We start from the raw sequence: 17,598 nt of genomic DNA, 5'->3' as shown, positions 1-17,598 counted from the left end.
GGAATTGAGTTATTTATACACATTACTAACAATTTGATTGCCAAATTACAAAAGAAGTGAAAAAATTGACATCTGGTTTCATTCGAAAAAAAAAAAATCAAAATTTAGATCAGAAAAAAAAACAAGATAACAAATTATCTAACGGAACATTTTGATAAAATTTAAATATAAATAAAAATAAAAACTAAATTCATAATTTAATCTTATTTTGATCTATATTTATGATTTTTGTCATTTTTGACTTTTTGTCATTTTTGTCATTTTTGTCATTTTGTCATTTTTGTCATTTTTGTCATTTTTGCCATTTTTGTCATTTTTGTCATTTTTGTCATTTTTGTCATTTTTGTCATTTTTGTCATTTTTGTCATTTTTGCCATTTTTGTAATTTTTGTCATTTGTGTCTTTTTTGTTTTTTTGTCTTTTTTGTCTTTTTTGTTTTTTTGTTTTTTTGTCTTTTTTGTCTTTTTTGTCTTTTTTGTCTTTTTTGTCTTTTTTGTCTTTTTTGTCTTTTTTGTCTTTTTTGTCTTTATTGTCTTTTTTGTTTTTTTTTGTCTTTTTTGTCTTTTTTGTCTTTTTTGTCTTTTTTGTCTTTTTTGTCTTTTTTGTCATTTTTGTCTTTTTTGTCTTTTTTGTCATTTTTGTCATTTTTGTCATTTTTGTCTTTTTTGTCTTTTTTGTCTTTTTTGTCTTTTTTGTCTTTTTTGTCTTTTTTGTCTTTTTTGTCTTTTTTGTCTTTTTTGTCATTTTTGTCATTTTTGTCATTTTTGTCTTTTTTGTCTTTTTTGTCTTTTTTGTCTTTTTTTGTCTTTTTTGTCCTTTTTGTCTTTTTTGTCTTTTTTGTCTTTTTTGTTTTTTTTGTCATTTTTGTCATTTTTGTCATTTTTGTCTTTTTTGTCTTTTTTGTCTTTTTTGTCTTTTTTGTCTTTTTTGTCTTTTTTGTCTTTTTTGTCTTTTTTGTCTTTTTTGTCTTTTTTGTCTTTTTTGTCTTTTTTGTCTTTTTTGTCTTTTTTGTCTTTTTTGTCTTTTTTGTCTTTTTTGTCTTTTTTGTCTTTTTTGTCTTTTTTGTCTTTTTTGTCTTTTTTGTCTTTTTTGTCTTTTTTGTCTTTTTTGTCTTTTTTGTCTTTTTTGTCTTTTTTGTCTTTTTTGTCTTTTTTGTCTTTTTTGTCTTTTTTGTCTTTTTTGTCTTTTTTGTCTTTTTTGTCTTTTTTGTCTTTTTTGTCTTTTTTGTCTTTTTTGTCTTTTTTGTCTTTTTTGTCTTTTTTGTCTTTTTTGTCTTTTTTGTCTTTTTTGTCTTTTTTGTCTTTTTTGTCTTTTTTGTCTTTTTTGTCTTTTTTGTCTTTTTTGTCTTTTTTGTCTTTTTTGTCTTTTTTGTCTTTTTTGTCTTTTTTGTCTTTTTTGTCTTTTTTGTCTTTTTTGTCTTTTTTGTCTTTTTTGTCTTTTTTGTCTTTTTTGTCTTTTTTGTCTTTTTTGTCTTTTTTGTCTTTTTTGTCTTTTTTGTCTTTTTTGTCTTTTTTGTCTTTTTTGTCTTTTTTGTCTTTTTTGTCTTTTTTGTCTTTTTTGTCTTTTTTGTCTTTTTTGTCTTTTTTGTCTTTTTTGTCTTTTTTGTCTTTTTTGTCTTTTTTGTCTTTTTTGTCTTTTTTGTCTTTTTTGTCTTTTTTGTCTTTTTTGTCTTTTTTGTCTTTTTTGTCTTTTTTGTCTTTTTTGTCTTTTTTGTCTTTTTTGTCTTTTTTGTCTTTTTTGTCTTTTTTGTCTTTTTTGTCTTTTTTGTCTTTTTTGTCTTTTTTGTCTTTTTTGTCTTTTTTGTCTTTTTTGTCTTTTTTGTCTTTTTTGTCTTTTTTGTCTTTTTTGTCTTTTTTGTCTTTTTTGTCTTTTTTGTCTTTTTTGTCTTTTTTGTCTTTTTTGTCTTTTTTGTCTTTTTTGTCTTTTTTGTCTTTTTTGTCTTTTTTGTCTTTTTTGTCTTTTTTGTCTTTTTTGTCTTTTTTGTCTTTTTTGTCTTTTTTGTCTTTTTTGTCTTTTTTGTCTTTTTTGTCTTTTTTGTCTTTTTTGTCTTTTTTGTCTTTTTTGTCTTTTTTGTCTTTTTTGTCTTTTTTGTCTTTTTTGTCTTTTTTGTCTTTTTTGTCTTTTTTGTCTTTTTTGTCTTTTTTGTCTTTTTTGTCTTTTTTGTCTTTTTTGTCTTTTTTGTCTTTTTTGTCTTTTTTGTCTTTTTTGTCTTTTTTGTCTTTTTTGTCTTTTTTGTCTTTTTTGTCTTTTTTGTCTTTTTTGTCTTTTTTGTCTTTTTTGTCTTTTTTGTCTTTTTTGTCTTTTTTGTCTTTTTTGTCTTTTTTGTCTTTTTTGTCTTTTTTGTCTTTTTTGTCTTTTTTGTCTTTTTTGTCTTTTTGTCTTTTTTGTCTTTTTTGTCTTTTTTGTCTTTTTTGTCTTTTTTGTCTTTTTTGTCTTTTTTGTCTTTTTTGTCTTTTTTGTCTTTTTTGTCTTTTTTGTCTTTTTTGTCTTTTTTGTCTTTTTTGTCTTTTTTGTCTTTTTTGTCTTTTTTGTCTTTTTTGTCTTTTTTGTCTTTTTTGTCTTTTTTGTCTTTTTTGTCTTTTTTGTCTTTTTTGTCTTTTTTGTCTTTTTTGTCTTTTTTGTCTTTTTTGTCTTTTTTGTCTTTTTTGTCTTTTTGTCTTTTTTGTCTTTTTTGTCTTTTTTGTCTTTTTTGTCTTTTTTGTCTTTTTTGTCTTTTTTGTCTTTTTGTCTTTTTGTCTTTTTGTCTTTTTGTCTTTTTGTCTTTTTTGTCTTTTTTGTCTTTTTTGTCTTTTTGTCTTTTTTGTCTTTTTTGTCTTTTTTGTCTTTTTTGTCTTTTTTGTCTTTTTTGTCTTTTTGTCTTTTTTGTCTTTTTGTCTTTTTTGTCTTTTTTGTCTTTTTTGTCTTTTTTGTCTTTTTTGTCTTTTTTGTCTTTTTTGTCTTTTTGTCTTTTTTGTCTTTTTTGTCTTTTTGTCTTTTTTGTCTTTTTTGTCTTTTTTGTCTTTTTTGTCTTTTTTGTCTTTTTTGTCTTTTTTGTCTTTTTTGTCTTTTTTGTCTTTTTTGTCTTTTTTGTCTTTTTTGTCTTTTTTGTCTTTTTTGTCTTTTTTTGTCTTTTTTGTCTTTTTTGTCTTTTTTGTCTTTTTTGTCATTTTTGTCATTTTTGTCATTTTTGTCATTTTTGTCTTTTTTGTCTTTTTTGTCTTTTTTGTCTTTTTTGTCTTTTTTGTCTTTTTTGTCTTTTTTTGTCTTTTTTGTCTTTTTTGTCTTTTTTGTCTTTTTTGTCTTTTTTGTCTTTTTTGTCTTTTTTGTCTTTTTTGTCTTTTTTGTCTTTTTTGTCTTTTTTGTCTTTTTTGTCTTTTTTGTCTTTTTTGTCTTTTTTGTCTTTTTTGTCTTTTTTGTCTTTTTTGTCTTTTTTGTCTTTTTTGTCTTTTTTGTCTTTTTTGTCTTTTTTGTCTTTTTTGTCTTTTTTGTCTTTTTTGTCTTTTTTGTCTTTTTTGTCTTTTTTGTCTTTTTTGTCTTTTTTGTCTTTTTTGTCTTTTTTGTCTTTTTTGTCTTTTTTGTCTTTTTTGTCTTTTTTGTCTTTTTTGTCTTTTTTGTCTTTTTTGTCTTTTTTGTCTTTTTTGTCTTTTTTGTCTTTTTTGTCTTTTTTGTCTTTTTTGTCTTTTTTGTCTTTTTTGTCTTTTTTGTCTTTTTTGTCTTTTTTGTCTTTTTTGTCTTTTTTGTCTTTTTTGTCTTTTTTGTCTTTTTTGTCTTTTTTTGTCTTTTTTGTCTTTTTTGTCTTTTTTGTCTTTTTTGTCTTTTTTGTCTTTTTTGTCTTTTTTGTCTTTTTTGTCTTTTTTGTCTTTTTTGTCTTTTTTGTCTTTTTTGTCTTTTTGTCTTTTTTGTCATTTTTGTCTTTTTTGTCTTTTTTGTCTTTTTGTCTTTTTTGTCTTTTTTGTCTTTTTGTCTTTTTTGTCTTTTTTGTCTTTTTTGTCTTTTTTGTCTTTTTTGTCTTTTTTGTCTTTTTTGTCTTTTTTGTCTTTTTTGTCTTTTTTGTCTTTTTTGTCTTTTTTGTCTTTTTGTCTTTTTGTCTTTTTTGTCTTTTTTGTCTTTTTTGTCTTTTTTGTCTTTTTGTCTTTTTTGTCTTTTTTGTCTTTTTGTCTTTTTTGTCTTTTTTGTCTTTTTTGTCTTTTTTGTCTTTTTTGTCTTTTTTGTCTTTTTTGTCTTTTTTGTCTTTTTTGTCTTTTTTGTCTTTTTTGTCTTTTTGTCTTTTTTGTCTTTTTTGTCTTTTTTGTCTTTTTTGTCTTTTTTGTCTTTTTTGTCTTTTTTGTCTTTTTTGTCTTTTTTGTCTTTTTTGTCTTTTTTGTCTTTTTTGTCTTTTTTGTCTTTTTTGTCTTTTTTGTCTTTTTGTCTTTTTTGTCTTTTTTGTCTTTTTTGTCTTTTTTGTCTTTTTTGTCTTTTTTGTCTTTTTTGTCTTTTTTGTCTTTTTTGTCTTTTTTGTCTTTTTTGTCTTTTTTGTCTTTTTTGTCTTTTTTGTCTTTTTTGTCTTTTTTGTCTTTTTGTCTTTTTTGTCTTTTTTGTCTTTTTTGTCTTTTTTGTCTTTTTTGTCTTTTTTGTCTTTTTTGTCTTTTTTGTCTTTTTTGTCTTTTTTGTCTTTTTTGTCTTTTTTGTCTTTTTTGTCTTTTTTGTCTTTTTTGTCTTTTTTGTCTTTTTTGTCTTTTTTGTCTTTTTTGTCTTTTTTGTCTTTTTTGTCTTTTTTGTCTTTTTTGTCTTTTTTGTCTTTTTTGTCTTTTTTGTCTTTTTTGTCTTTTTTGTCTTTTTTGTCTTTTTTGTCTTTTTTGTCTTTTTTGTCTTTTTTGTCTTTTTTGTCTTTTTTGTCTTTTTTGTCTTTTTTGTCTTTTTTGTCTTTTTTGTCTTTTTTGTCTTTTTTGTCTTTTTTGTCTTTTTTGTCTTTTTTGTCTTTTTTGTCTTTTTTGTCTTTTTTGTCTTTTTTGTCTTTTTTGTCTTTTTTGTCTTTTTTGTCTTTTTTGTCTTTTTTGTCTTTTTTGTCTTTTTTGTCTTTTTTGTCTTTTTTGTCTTTTTTGTCTTTTTTGTCTTTTTTGTCTTTTTTGTCTTTTTTGTCTTTTTTGTCTTTTTTGTCTTTTTTGTCTTTTTTGTCTTTTTTGTCTTTTTTGTCTTTTTTGTCTTTTTTGTCTTTTTTGTCTTTTTTGTCTTTTTTGTCTTTTTTGTCTTTTTTGTCTTTTTTGTCTTTTTTGTCTTTTTTGTCTTTTTTGTCTTTTTTGTCTTTTTTGTCTTTTTTGTCTTTTTTGTCTTTTTTGTCTTTTTTGTCTTTTTTGTCTTTTTTGTCTTTTTTGTCTTTTTTGTCTTTTTTGTCTTTTTTGTCTTTTTTGTCTTTTTTGTCTTTTTTGTCTTTTTTGTCTTTTTTGTCTTTTTTGTCTTTTTTGTCTTTTTTGTCTTTTTTGTCTTTTTTGTCTTTTTTGTCTTTTTTGTCTTTTTTGTCTTTTTTGTCTTTTTTGTCTTTTTTGTCTTTTTTGTCTTTTTTGTCTTTTTTGTCTTTTTTGTCTTTTTTGTCTTTTTTGTCTTTTTTGTCTTTTTTGTCTTTTTTGTCTTTTTTGTCTTTTTTGTCTTTTTTGTCTTTTTTGTCTTTTTTGTCTTTTTTGTCTTTTTTGTCTTTTTTGTCTTTTTTGTCTTTTTTGTCTTTTTTGTCTTTTTTGTCTTTTTTGTCTTTTTTGTCTTTTTTGTCTTTTTTGTCTTTTTTGTCTTTTTTGTCTTTTTTGTCTTTTTTGTCTTTTTTGTCTTTTTTGTCTTTTTTGTCTTTTTTGTCTTTTTTGTCTTTTTTGTCTTTTTTGTCTTTTTTGTCTTTTTTGTCTTTTTTGTCTTTTTTGTCTTTTTTGTCTTTTTTGTCTTTTTTGTCTTTTTTGTCTTTTTTGTCTTTTTTGTCTTTTTTGTCTTTTTTGTCTTTTTTGTCTTTTTTGTCTTTTTTGTCTTTTTTGTCTTTTTTGTCTTTTTTGTCTTTTTTGTCTTTTTTGTCTTTTTTGTCTTTTTTGTCTTTTTTGTCTTTTTTGTCTTTTTTGTCTTTTTTGTCTTTTTTGTCTTTTTTGTCTTTTTTGTCTTTTTTGTCTTTTTTGTCTTTTTTGTCTTTTTTGTCTTTTTTGTCTTTTTTGTCTTTTTTGTCTTTTTTGTCTTTTTTGTCTTTTTTGTCTTTTTTGTCTTTTTTGTCTTTTTTGTCTTTTTTGTCTTTTTTGTCTTTTTTGTCTTTTTTGTCTTTTTGTCTTTTTTGTCTTTTTTGTCTTTTTTGTCTTTTTTGTCTTTTTTGTCTTTTTTGTCTTTTTTGTCTTTTTTGTCTTTTTTGTCTTTTTTGTCTTTTTTGTCTTTTTTGTCTTTTTTGTCTTTTTTGTCTTTTTTGTCTTTTTTGTCTTTTTTGTCTTTTTTGTCTTTTTTGTCTTTTTTGTCTTTTTTGTCTTTTTTGTCTTTTTTGTCTTTTTTGTCTTTTTTGTCTTTTTTGTCTTTTTTGTCTTTTTTGTCTTTTTTTTTCATTTTTGTCATTTTTATCATTTTAGTTTTAAAATTTTCAAATGTATGATGACTTCAAATGATTAATCGAAATACTATTTTCTTCATTTTTCAGAAAGCGTTTCTCAAAAAGATTCTTGTATGGATTGAGTTTTACCTCTATTTGATCAAACACAGTTGATGAAACAAGGTAATCGAATCTGCAAGGTGTAGTTTTACGGGGTTTGTTGCAAAAGTGCTATTGGATTTTTCATAGAAATTGTTCTTATTTTTTAAAATATCATTAAATAACATGAAAGTTCGCATTTTTTATTTGATAACTGAAAAAATTCCATGGTTTTCTTCAACGATATTTTTGCTTCTGGTAGCAGAAATTGTCAGCTGTAATGGTCCGAAAAGTTTTGAAGGTAATTTTTTTTTATTACTACCTAACATAACACAAACCTTAAAATGGACGGAATAACGGAATCAAATTTTGTGAAGTTAACATTAATGATGGCATGAAACCAATAAAAATGTATCTTAAAAACTTTCATTTCTATTAATAACATCTGGGGCGTGGCCAGCGTCGTTATTGCCATTTTTGGCACTTTGTTTAAGATTCAAAAGTTTATTCGGACGTCCTTTTTTTTTTAATTTCCAATTGTAGTTACTTCAATCAAAAGCATTTTTTCCCTTTTTACAGCATTAGATCAAAATGAGGCCCCAGAGATAGAGACCAATTGGCCGGAGATAGAGCTGAATGCTGGATCCAATTTCGAGTTGACTTGCAAACACTCCCATTGGATAAAATGGATGCGCACGCCATTGGAGGTGGTTCTTTTGGGATCATTTCAAATGCATAAGGTTGATATTTAGTTTGCTCTTTTCCAGGACATTTATAAACTGGCCCAATTGACCTTTGAATCATTTGAAGTTGAAGGTGAAGATAAACCGTTTAGAGCTCGTGTTTCTGTTCACGGAGCAAAGGCAAGCGTTGTTGCTAGGTATTACTGTGTAATAGAATTCGAAAAAAACAATTTCTATGACTTGGGCGACCAACTTGATGATCTGGAATTCGAACACAAAGCTAGCAGTATCTATATTTTCGTAAAGGATCCCAACAATCCCTTAGTGCCCATTGAACGACCGGTGGTCAAAGCTTTTCCGTATGAAGAAATTGTTATTCCATGTAAACCTTCTTCCAAAAATGTAAAGGTGGAGCTTTTCAAAGATGAACAAGAGGTAAATGAAATCAGATATTTCTAAGATTATTAAATACTTCTTATTCTAGTTCATCAAAATAATGCGAGACAAAGAACGCTACGTTTAGGCCCAACAAGCGTATTTTTCATCTTTATTTTCTTTAGTTTAGTTAATTTACAAACGAGGCTAAAAACTTTTATCACTCGTAGTGTTGTTTTTATATGTTAAGTCTTGAATAATAACTAATAGTCGAATAAATATTCCTTTAGATTCCATTGGATGACTACATATTTAGTGAGCATTATGGTTTCGCGCTAATGGCCTACCAAGAGGATCAGAGTGGCAAATACGTGTGCCGTGCAAAGGATGATCTTACCAAAGTCATCCACTTCCACGTGGAGGAGGTCATGACAGTAGGTAAGTCGTTTGGTCTTTTTCAATACCTCCACTAACATATTGAATTATTTTTGTTTTAATGTAACCAGTATTAATAAATTTTACTATCTTTTAAAAAATACACTCCCATAAACCCATCAGACGATCTAGAGTACTTGCCAAAGCCAAGAGTGGAGAGTAAAGGAAACGATCACACCACACTAGGTGAATCGATAAAGCTTAGCTGCAATCTAGTGGTACGAAATGGTGTCAAGTTCGATATGCGTTGGATTCTGCCCGACAGGAAGAAGGCTGAAAATGTGAGAGTCGGACCCTGAAAAAGTATCATTAATCAGGTTTTTTTTTCCTTTATGAGATTTTCATTCTACATCCTTAAAAAACTATTTTATCATTTTTGCCTTTCTCACAGAAAGGTTTGGTTATCGGTCTTAGACAAACCTTTATAGGTCCTATAGTCTTATCAAATCAGCTCGATGTCCGTGTATTTGTGTGTGAATTTTTATCGGATTTTGAAACTTTAAGTAGTGTTTTAGCGAAACTCAAAACAACGGATTTTTTTTCTATACAACCTATTCAAAAACGGGGAAAAACAAAATTGTTGAAACAATTTTCTATATCAAATAAGTATCATACTTATGATGGCTCTAAAAAGCCAGTGGCTCTTCCAAGCAGCAGCACCAGCAATGATTTGACTTTAATTGGAGATATTGGTGGTTTAATTTATTTGAAGATTTTTCGAACCGCGTTTTTTTACTTAACGGTATTGAAGTATGATTAATGTGAACTTATTTATTTCCACTTTCTCATACAAAAGTCAGATTCAGAATTTAGAATTCAAATTCAGAATTCAGATTCAGAGTTCAGATTCAGAATTCAGATTCAAAATTCAGATACAGAATTCAGATTCAGAATTCAGTGGTAAGAGGCAGTTCTATCATATCGTTCGGCGGATAAATTTATCGAAAATCGCATGTCGAAAGTGACAAACGAATATTCTTTATCGTTGAGCTTTTGCATAAACATCCGGTAAATGGTGTTTTGAAAATCTAACTCAGTGGCGTGAGCACAGAGAGATTTATTGGAGTGATACTATTTCGAAAATTCCCCTCGAGTTTGGCTAAAGCACATAGATAGTCCCCAATAGATATCTATACAGTGAGCACGAAATAGTGTGCGTGAAGTCCCGTATATCGGGCAGCCTAAGTGAAGGGCTAAAAAATTCGAAATTGTTTTGGCGCGCGGTAGTGTTTACGAAGACAAATACGCGGTACAGCTGAGCAGTTCGAAACAGAGAGAGTGAGTAATAGTGGTAGCAGCAAAGCGAAAGCTCGCTCTTGTCATAAAAAGCTTACGGGTCAAAGTGAACGGGAGTGAGAGAATTAATAGAAGAGAGGCGCGCTTACCACGCGCAGTGGCGGGAGTGAAAAATAGAGCAGGAAAGCTCTACTGAAAACACGTGCTTGAGTGTTTGGTGGTGTAGCAAACACGCCCTAGCGAACCTGGTCGCCTGGTAGCGATAGTTGTAGTTATCGCTGAAAACGGAAACGGAAGTGAGGGGTGGGTGGGGCTTCCTTTCCAATTTGGGTTATTAGGGTACTCTTCCTACTTCCCTATTGATTATCGCTAGTGAATCTGGTAGAAAAAGTGTGCAAATTTAAAGCGCCATGCCCGGCGCGTCCCCCGGGGATGGGGGTTCCACAGTAGATGTGGATTCATCTCCAATCCCCCCTATATGCGTTCGTCAACATTTGACGGTCGCAAAATTTTTCTTATGGTTAAACGCGCAGCAGAAAATCCAAACCCCTTACCGAACAATCCATTTTGGTTTTCATCAATAATCGAGAGTAAATTGGGAAAACCGCTTAAAAAAGAGGTAGAGATGTCGATCGATGGAAGAGGGTTGAGTTACACCCTCAGCACCTTCAATATCAAGCTAGCGGATGAATTGAAGAAAATAAAGGTTCTCGATAATAATACAACGGTGGATATTTTCGATCATCCCGGACTCAACAAAACATTGGGAATAGTTTTCCAGCCGGAATCAACCAACTTATCGGAAAATGAAATTTTAGAACAACTCAAAAACCAGGGAGTTACTGCCGTCAGGAAAATTACAAAATTCGTCGATAAGAAACCAGTTAATACACCTTTAATGGTTTTAACATTCGGCAGTACACGTCTTCCTCAAGAAGTGTACTTTGGGTGGATGAAAGGTGCGGTTCGTAGGGGAAAGGTTTCCTAAATGGGCCTATCGGGTTAAATGACCCTACGGCTGTTTGATGAAATGGCTGACTAGACAGCTTAACTGACCAATGCATTTTGAGGGTGATACGCTTAGAACATAAGGCAAGAAAGAATTTTATGAATATACAAACTCAAAAAAATTTAAAAAATCATACAAGGTTTTGATACATTTTGATGTAATATTTCGACTTTTAAAAACTATACGTAAAGAAGCTTAAAACAAAAACTAGGATGTTTTTTGTTTCTTACTCAAATGAACTTAAGAAATTAAACATATTTCAGCTTTTGTGGAGATTTAATAATGATTATATAGTGGAATAGTAGAGTGTTTTTGTATGCCCCCATCATGTTTGTAAAATGCCTCCATCGTAAAATAACAGGTTAAATAGAATAAATAAATTATTTTTATCATTGAACCTTCAAATCTAAGCTCTGAATAACATCTTTGGAGAGAATTGAAAAACTAAAAACAGATTTGATAAAGTTTTTCTTATAGATGAACTGCCTCCATAGTATGGCAACCCTAACTTATGTTTTATTCCATAAAATTATAATATACATAGATTTTTACAAAACTTCAGCTTTGTCGTACGAAAATTATTACTTTCTAGCAGTTTCAATGAAATTATACGGAAATTTTGCCCAAAAAACAGAAATTTTGTTCAAAACATAAATAGGCGCATTTAGCCCGCACGGTTTGAGGTTCGGCATTTTGGACAGCATTTATAATAAAATCATTTTCTTGGAAACAGAAGAAAATTTTAACATAAAAATTACTCCAATGTATAGAAAACAGATGCCTGCACACATGTATATAGTTTTTGTACACATATTCTATGTGATATTTGATTAAATCAGTGTTCTGCTTAATAGGCGCATATAGCCCGCTCCTCCCCTACCTACTACGAAAGTCCTATGATTTGCAGGAATTGTCTGGAGTACAGGCATACCAAAAAAAGGTGTCAAGGGAAAACGCGCTGTACTGGATGTGCCGGTAATCACTCAAACACCGAAAACACATGCACAGAAAAATTCAAATGCCCACACTGTCCTGAAGAAAATAACGAACACTCCGCGGCGGGGAGGAAATGCCCTCTGTATCGCCATGAGGAAGCGGTCATTCGCGTAAAAACGGATGAGTCCATTTCCTGGGCTGAAGCTCGGAAAAGGGTTAGCATGCCAAACGCTACACCCACTTATGCATCGGTCACCGATGCGGACAGTGTCAAGAAAGATAAAAATCATTGAATCTCTAATAACAAACGTGAAAACTCTGACTGAAAAAATTGATATTCTAATGAAAGAAAAAGAACACTACTCGAAGATTGAAGCCGAATTTTCCTTATACAAGGAAAGAGTAAAAAACTACTTCCGCGAACACAATATTTCCCCAACAATTACACCAAACAAAGATCGCAGCCGAGTTGGATCTCCAGCATCTGGAATGACAACTCCTGTTGCTAATCCACAACAACAGCCAGAGCAATTTCATGCTGCAGTTCAACAACAACTTAAAAAACAACAAAATCAAGATCATGAGCCAAAACTTGGATTCCAAGTTCCCAAAAATGTTCCGAAAAAAGTAAATACGCAGATGAACCCGCCATCTCCAATGGCAACGAGGCAAACAAGTAAAAATCAACAACAGTCTAAAAATGCTGGTGAGAAAACAGGAAAACGAGGACCACTATCTCCTTTAGCCAACAAGAAGAAAAACAAGAACGCAAAACAAACGGAAACTGAAGAAGATGAAGACGAAGAAGAAGAAGTAATATTAGACGATTCCGACGAAAGTATGGATGCAACCAACGAGCAGTTTTTTCGGAAGTGAGATGATATCAGCATATACAACAACAGAACAAATGATCGACACACCATTACCAACCACCAACAACATCAGAAACATAAACAACGAAATCACGGAGCTACCAGGCCATCTGTGGCACGGGATCTCCGAAAGTGAAGTAGGGTTCCCGGGTAATATGTGGGTTGGTAGGCTAGCCCTCCGGGACGCAATCCTCATACCCGTAGAGGGTGAACCTTCTCCCACAGCCCAGATAGGCGCAACGATGTCCCAAAGCCCTCGCCCCCCGTCGGCTGCTTGGCATGATCCTGGGACGCCAGATGTTCGTCGAGTGTGTGCCGTACGGGGGCAACCGGGGCACTTGCAAGTAAGTTCCCTTAACAATTCAGACCGAACAGTTTCAAACTCGCTCACCCTTCCTAGGTCATCACAAAATTCGCAACAACACACCACCCACAATTCGCTAACACCAGGAAGGGCGAACATATCAGCACACTTTGACCGCGGCGAAGGAACCAGTAGAAGTTTTTCGCACCCACCCACCCATGCAGCGCCATCGCCTCGATCTGCGAGATCTAGAGGCCAACTAATGATACTACAGTGGAATATACGAGGATTTTGGAGGAACGAAGTGGAGCTAACGAAAATGGTCTGGAACAAACAACCGATAAGTATAATGTTGCAAGAAACACTCACTGATACTTATAGTACTTTTTGGGAACGCAACTATAATATTTATACATCTAAATTTCAACCAAATTCAAAAAAAGTGCATGCGGTACTTGGAGTATTGAAACAAGTACCACACGAAATCATTGACCTCGATCCACGCATTCCAGCGGTAGCAGTCAGGTTACTTTCTCCATTAAAAGTAACTTTAGTCTGCGTTTACAACCACTATAAAACAGGATATTCTAACATGGCAAAGGAAGCGCTAAGATCTATAGTAGAAAATCTCCACCCCCCTTTTTTAATAGGAGGAGATTTTAACGGTCGTCATATTGCTTGGGACAATTCCACAAATCCGATGGGTGAAGTGATTTTTAATTGGGCAGCTGAAAACGAAATGGTTGCACTAAACGACGGTTCAATTACTAGATTTAGTCCAACTCAAAATAATCAGGACACATCAATCGATATAACCTTTGCATCCACATCAATCCTTAGTAGATTAAAATGGTCAACCCACTCTGAACCCTTTAACAGTGATCATGTTCCTATCTTAGTTATGCTTGATGGAATATTTGAAAATCTGCCTACTGTTAAAAAATGGAAAATCAAAGAAGCTAATTGGGAGAAATACCAGTAAGACATAAGCGACGAACTGCTCTCTATAACGCTACCAAATATAGGTAATATTACTAGGGCCATTTTCTAAACCGCAAAACGCCCAATCCCGCGTACAACGGGAAACACTGCTCCAAAATACGCTCCGTGGTGGACAGAAGAAATTGAAGCAAAAATTCGAAACAGGAAAGAAAAATGGAAGATTTTACGCAAAACATCAAGAACCGACGATAATTGGGGAGATAGAAACGAAAATTTTAGACATGCTAGAGCCGAGGCAAGAGATGCGGTCCAAAAGGGTAAGAAGAAAGCCTGGGAAGAGTTTGCCAGTTCTTTCAACGCCCACACTCCAACCTCCGAAATTGTGGCAAAGATTTGGCAAAATAACGGGAAAGAAAACATCCCAGAAAATAAAAATGACGATAAGAGGAGAGTACACTGAAGATCCACAAAAGATAGCCAATCACATCGCAGACAACTTCCAAGAAAATTTCACTCAAAACAGTCATCTAGACCTAAACATAGAACTTCCACCATTTATATCGAACAATGAATTTATGGACACCGACTTTTCAGGTGCAGAATTAAATTCAGCTCTGAGTAAATGTGTTGGGAAAGCCACCGGGCCGGACGAAATAACTTATAGTATGATTACGAATATGCCACCAATCGCGAAAAGAGTTATACTTAAGTCTTTCAATGATTTATGGCAAAGGGGAGATTACCCAATTGAATGGAGGGAAAGTATAGTTATTCCTATTCCCAAACCAGGTGATTCAGAAAATTTCCGTCCAATCGCACTTACTTCATGCTTAGCGAAAACTTACGAAAGAATGATAAATCGCAGACTTCAGTATTTCTTGGAAGAAAATAATATTTTCCATCGCAATCAACATGCCTTCCGCAGTGGTAGAGGCACCACTAGTTACCTCAGTCAATTAAAAGACATATTAACTGAGCACCGTCATGAAAGGAAACATTCAGAACTAGTTTCACTCGACCTTTCCAAGGCTTTCGACAGAACTTGGCGAAAAGGCATCTTACAAGCGTTAGTGAGAATATAGATCGGAAATCGAACTTATCAAATGGTAAGAAAATTTCTTCAAAACCGGATGTTTCGAGTGGGAGTAAATGGAGCCCTGTCTTCTGCTCGACCACAAGAAACTGGAGTGCCTCAAGGCTCAGTAATCTCTCCAACACTTTTCCTACTGGTGATTAATACAGTTTTCGAACACATTCCCAGAAATATTAGAATATTAATTTATGCAGATGATATCTTGTTGATCTGTGGAAGTAAATTTGCAGCTATTTGCCGCAAAAATTTACAAAAAGGAATTGATGCTACACTGAAATGGGCAGAGAAAAATGGATTTTTAATTAATGCCAGGAAAAGTACGCTATTACACACATGCTCCGGTACCAAAGGTCGCCATCACTTTTTCAGAATGAAAATGCTCAAAGCAAACGGTGTAGAAATACCAAGGAAAAGAAGTACTCGAATATTAGGAATAAACATAAACCAAAATGGAAATGCCAATTCACACATCAAAACAGTTAAAGTTGATTGCGAAGCAAGGATTCGATTTCTTAAAGTTATTAGCAGATTTGGTAGTCGCGAAACTCTCTTAAAAATTGGATTTGCAACTGTAATAGCAAAATTATTAGAGCCTCAAGAAATCCTCCAACTGAAAGCAACCTACAATAATATGCTAAGAACAGTATCAGGAGCTTTCTACACAACGCCAATAAAAGCTTTGTATGTAGAAAACGGAGTATTGCCATTCGAATTTCTCGCCGTGGAAAACTGGGCGAGAAAGGCCATCTGGATATCTGAAAGAGTCAACTACAATGAAAATTATATACTAAACAGAGCAAACTCCCTTCTTGAAAACCTCACCAACCACAAAATTCCCCCTATTCTATAGCTCCACACAGAAAATGGTAAAGAATGGAAAAACGGCGCATTAAACATCGATTGGACCATTAAACGAGAATTTAAAACTGGAGGGAACAAAAAATTAGCTACATCACTTTTTGCAAATCTCAAAAACAATAAATACAATTCCATAACAGAATTGTTTACTGATGGTTCACTAGCCAATGGAAAAGTTGGTATTGGTATATTCAGTTCTATGGAGAGGAATATTTCAAAACAGTTACCAAACACGTTTTCTATATTCTCGGCGGAAGCAACAGCGATCAAATTGGCAATCCAGCAAGCAACCACACCTACAGTAATTTACACCGACTCGGCAAGTGTTTTAACAGCTCTTGAAAGCGGTGTGAAGCATCCAATAATTCAAAGCATTCAGAAACACAAATATTTGAAAAATGTTACGCTAGTATGGATTCCAAGTCACGTCGGCATCATTGGAAACGAGAAAGCGGATCAACTTGCCAATTTAGGACGAGATGGAGATATGCTATTGATGAACACGCCTAAAGCGGACGCGCTTAAATGGGTACGACATCAATTATGGAAAACACATGGAGTTAACTGGAGGAACGAACAGGATATCGCGTTAAGGGAAGTCAAATCGATAACGGGAAAATGGACTGACGTTGGAACAAGGAAGGAGCAGAAAATATTGACCAGGCTAAGAACTGGTCACACTATGATAACTCACCAACATATACTGGAAGGAAAAGAGACACCCATATGCTTAACTTGTGGAGTGATAATAACTGCGAAACATCTTCTTTTGGAATGCCGAAAATATTCAACAATAAGACAGAGTATATTACCGGAAGGAGGGCTAGAAGTGATACTACAAAACAACAAAAAAAGTGAAGAAAAGCTGATAAGATTCCTAAAGATAAGTGAATTGTACAGTGAAATTTGATGAAAAATTGTAAAAATGTATTTTTGAAATCCGAGGGTGAAAACTTCAGGTTAATCCCTCTTTAAATTAAAAAAAAAAAAAAAAAAAAAAAAGAATTCAGAATTCAGATTCAGAATTCAGATTCAGAATTCAGATTCAGAATTCAGATTCAGAATTCAGATTCAGAATTCAGATTCAGAATTTAGATTCAGAATTCAGATTCAGAATTCAGATTCTTTAAGATAAGTTAACCACCGTTAATTATTTTGTAAATTTATTTTTCGGCATATCGGTGAAAAGTAGTTATGAAATTGATAAAGATGGATAGAGAAGTGAGAAGAAAATTTACAGATGTTGAAAAGAGCGAAAGAGCATTTTTGCGAGGAAACTTATTAACGTACACCATACTTTACCCTGCAACATTTCATTATTTAGGAGAAGTAGTACCGGGATAGAGGTGGTACTACCTTAACCTATACAATGAAATCTGGTTGGTCCGAAGTCTACATGTGGTGAACACGTATACTCCGGACGGGCCCGTCCGGAGTATACGTGTTCACCACATGTAGACTTCGGACCAACCAGATTTCATTGTATAGGTTAAGGTAGTACCACCTCTATCCCGGTACTACTTCTCCTAAATAATGAAATGTTGCAGGGTAAAGTATGGTGTACGTTAATAAGTTTCCTCGCAAAAATGCTCTTTCGCTCTTTTCAACATCTGTAAATTTTCTTCTCACTTCTCTATCCATCTTTATCAATTTCATAACTACTTTTCACCGATATGCCGAAAAATAAATTTACAGAATTCAGATTCAGAATCAGAATTCAGATTCAGAATTCAGATTCAGAATTCAGATTCAGAATTCAGATTCAGAATTCAGATTCAGAATTCAGATTCAGAATTCAGATTCAGAATTCAGATTCAGAATTCAGATTCAGAATTCAGATTCAGAATTCAGATTCAGAATTCAGATTCAGAATTCAGATTCAGAATTCAGATTCAGAATTCAGATTCAGAATTCAGATTCAGAATTCAGATTCAGAATTCAGATTCAGAATTCAGATTCAGAATTCAGATTCAGAATTCAGATTCAGAATTCAGATTCAGAATTCAGATTCAGAATTCAGATTCAGAATTCAGATTCAGAATTCAGATTCAGAATTCAGATTCAGAATTCAGATTCAGAATTCAGATTCAGAATTCAGATTCAGAATTCAGATTCAGAATTCAGATTCAGAATTCAGATTCAGAATTCAGATTCAGAATTCAGATTCAGAATTCAGATTCAGAATTCAGATTCAGATTCAGAACTCAGATTCAGAATTCAGATTCAGAGTTCAGATTCAGAATTCAGATTTAGAGTTTAG

General features: G+C 31.9%; 1 protein-coding gene across 1 annotated transcript in view; it reads left to right on the top strand.

Annotated features, from left to right (window-relative positions):
• The window catches only part of LOC129743996 (vascular endothelial growth factor receptor 1-like), a 106,071-nt gene that overhangs the window by 86,863 nt on the left and 1,610 nt on the right, over positions 1–17,598 (top strand). Inside the window, exons 2-5 of the mRNA XM_055736275.1 lie at positions 7,175–7,302; positions 7,363–7,713; positions 7,944–8,091; positions 8,212–8,369. Coding sequence (XP_055592250.1) covers positions 7,285–7,302; positions 7,363–7,713; positions 7,944–8,091; positions 8,212–8,369 — 675 coding nt within the window. The 5' untranslated portion in view covers positions 7,175–7,284. The remainder of the gene's footprint in view (positions 1–7,174; positions 7,303–7,362; positions 7,714–7,943; positions 8,092–8,211; positions 8,370–17,598) is intronic.

The sequence above is a fragment of the Uranotaenia lowii genome, chromosome 2, assembly GCF_029784155.1.
Source record: "Uranotaenia lowii strain MFRU-FL chromosome 2, ASM2978415v1, whole genome shotgun sequence".
NCBI classification, from domain to species: Eukaryota; Metazoa; Arthropoda; class Insecta; order Diptera; family Culicidae; genus Uranotaenia; species Uranotaenia lowii.
This window is presented reverse-complemented; position numbering and strand designations above follow the sequence as displayed.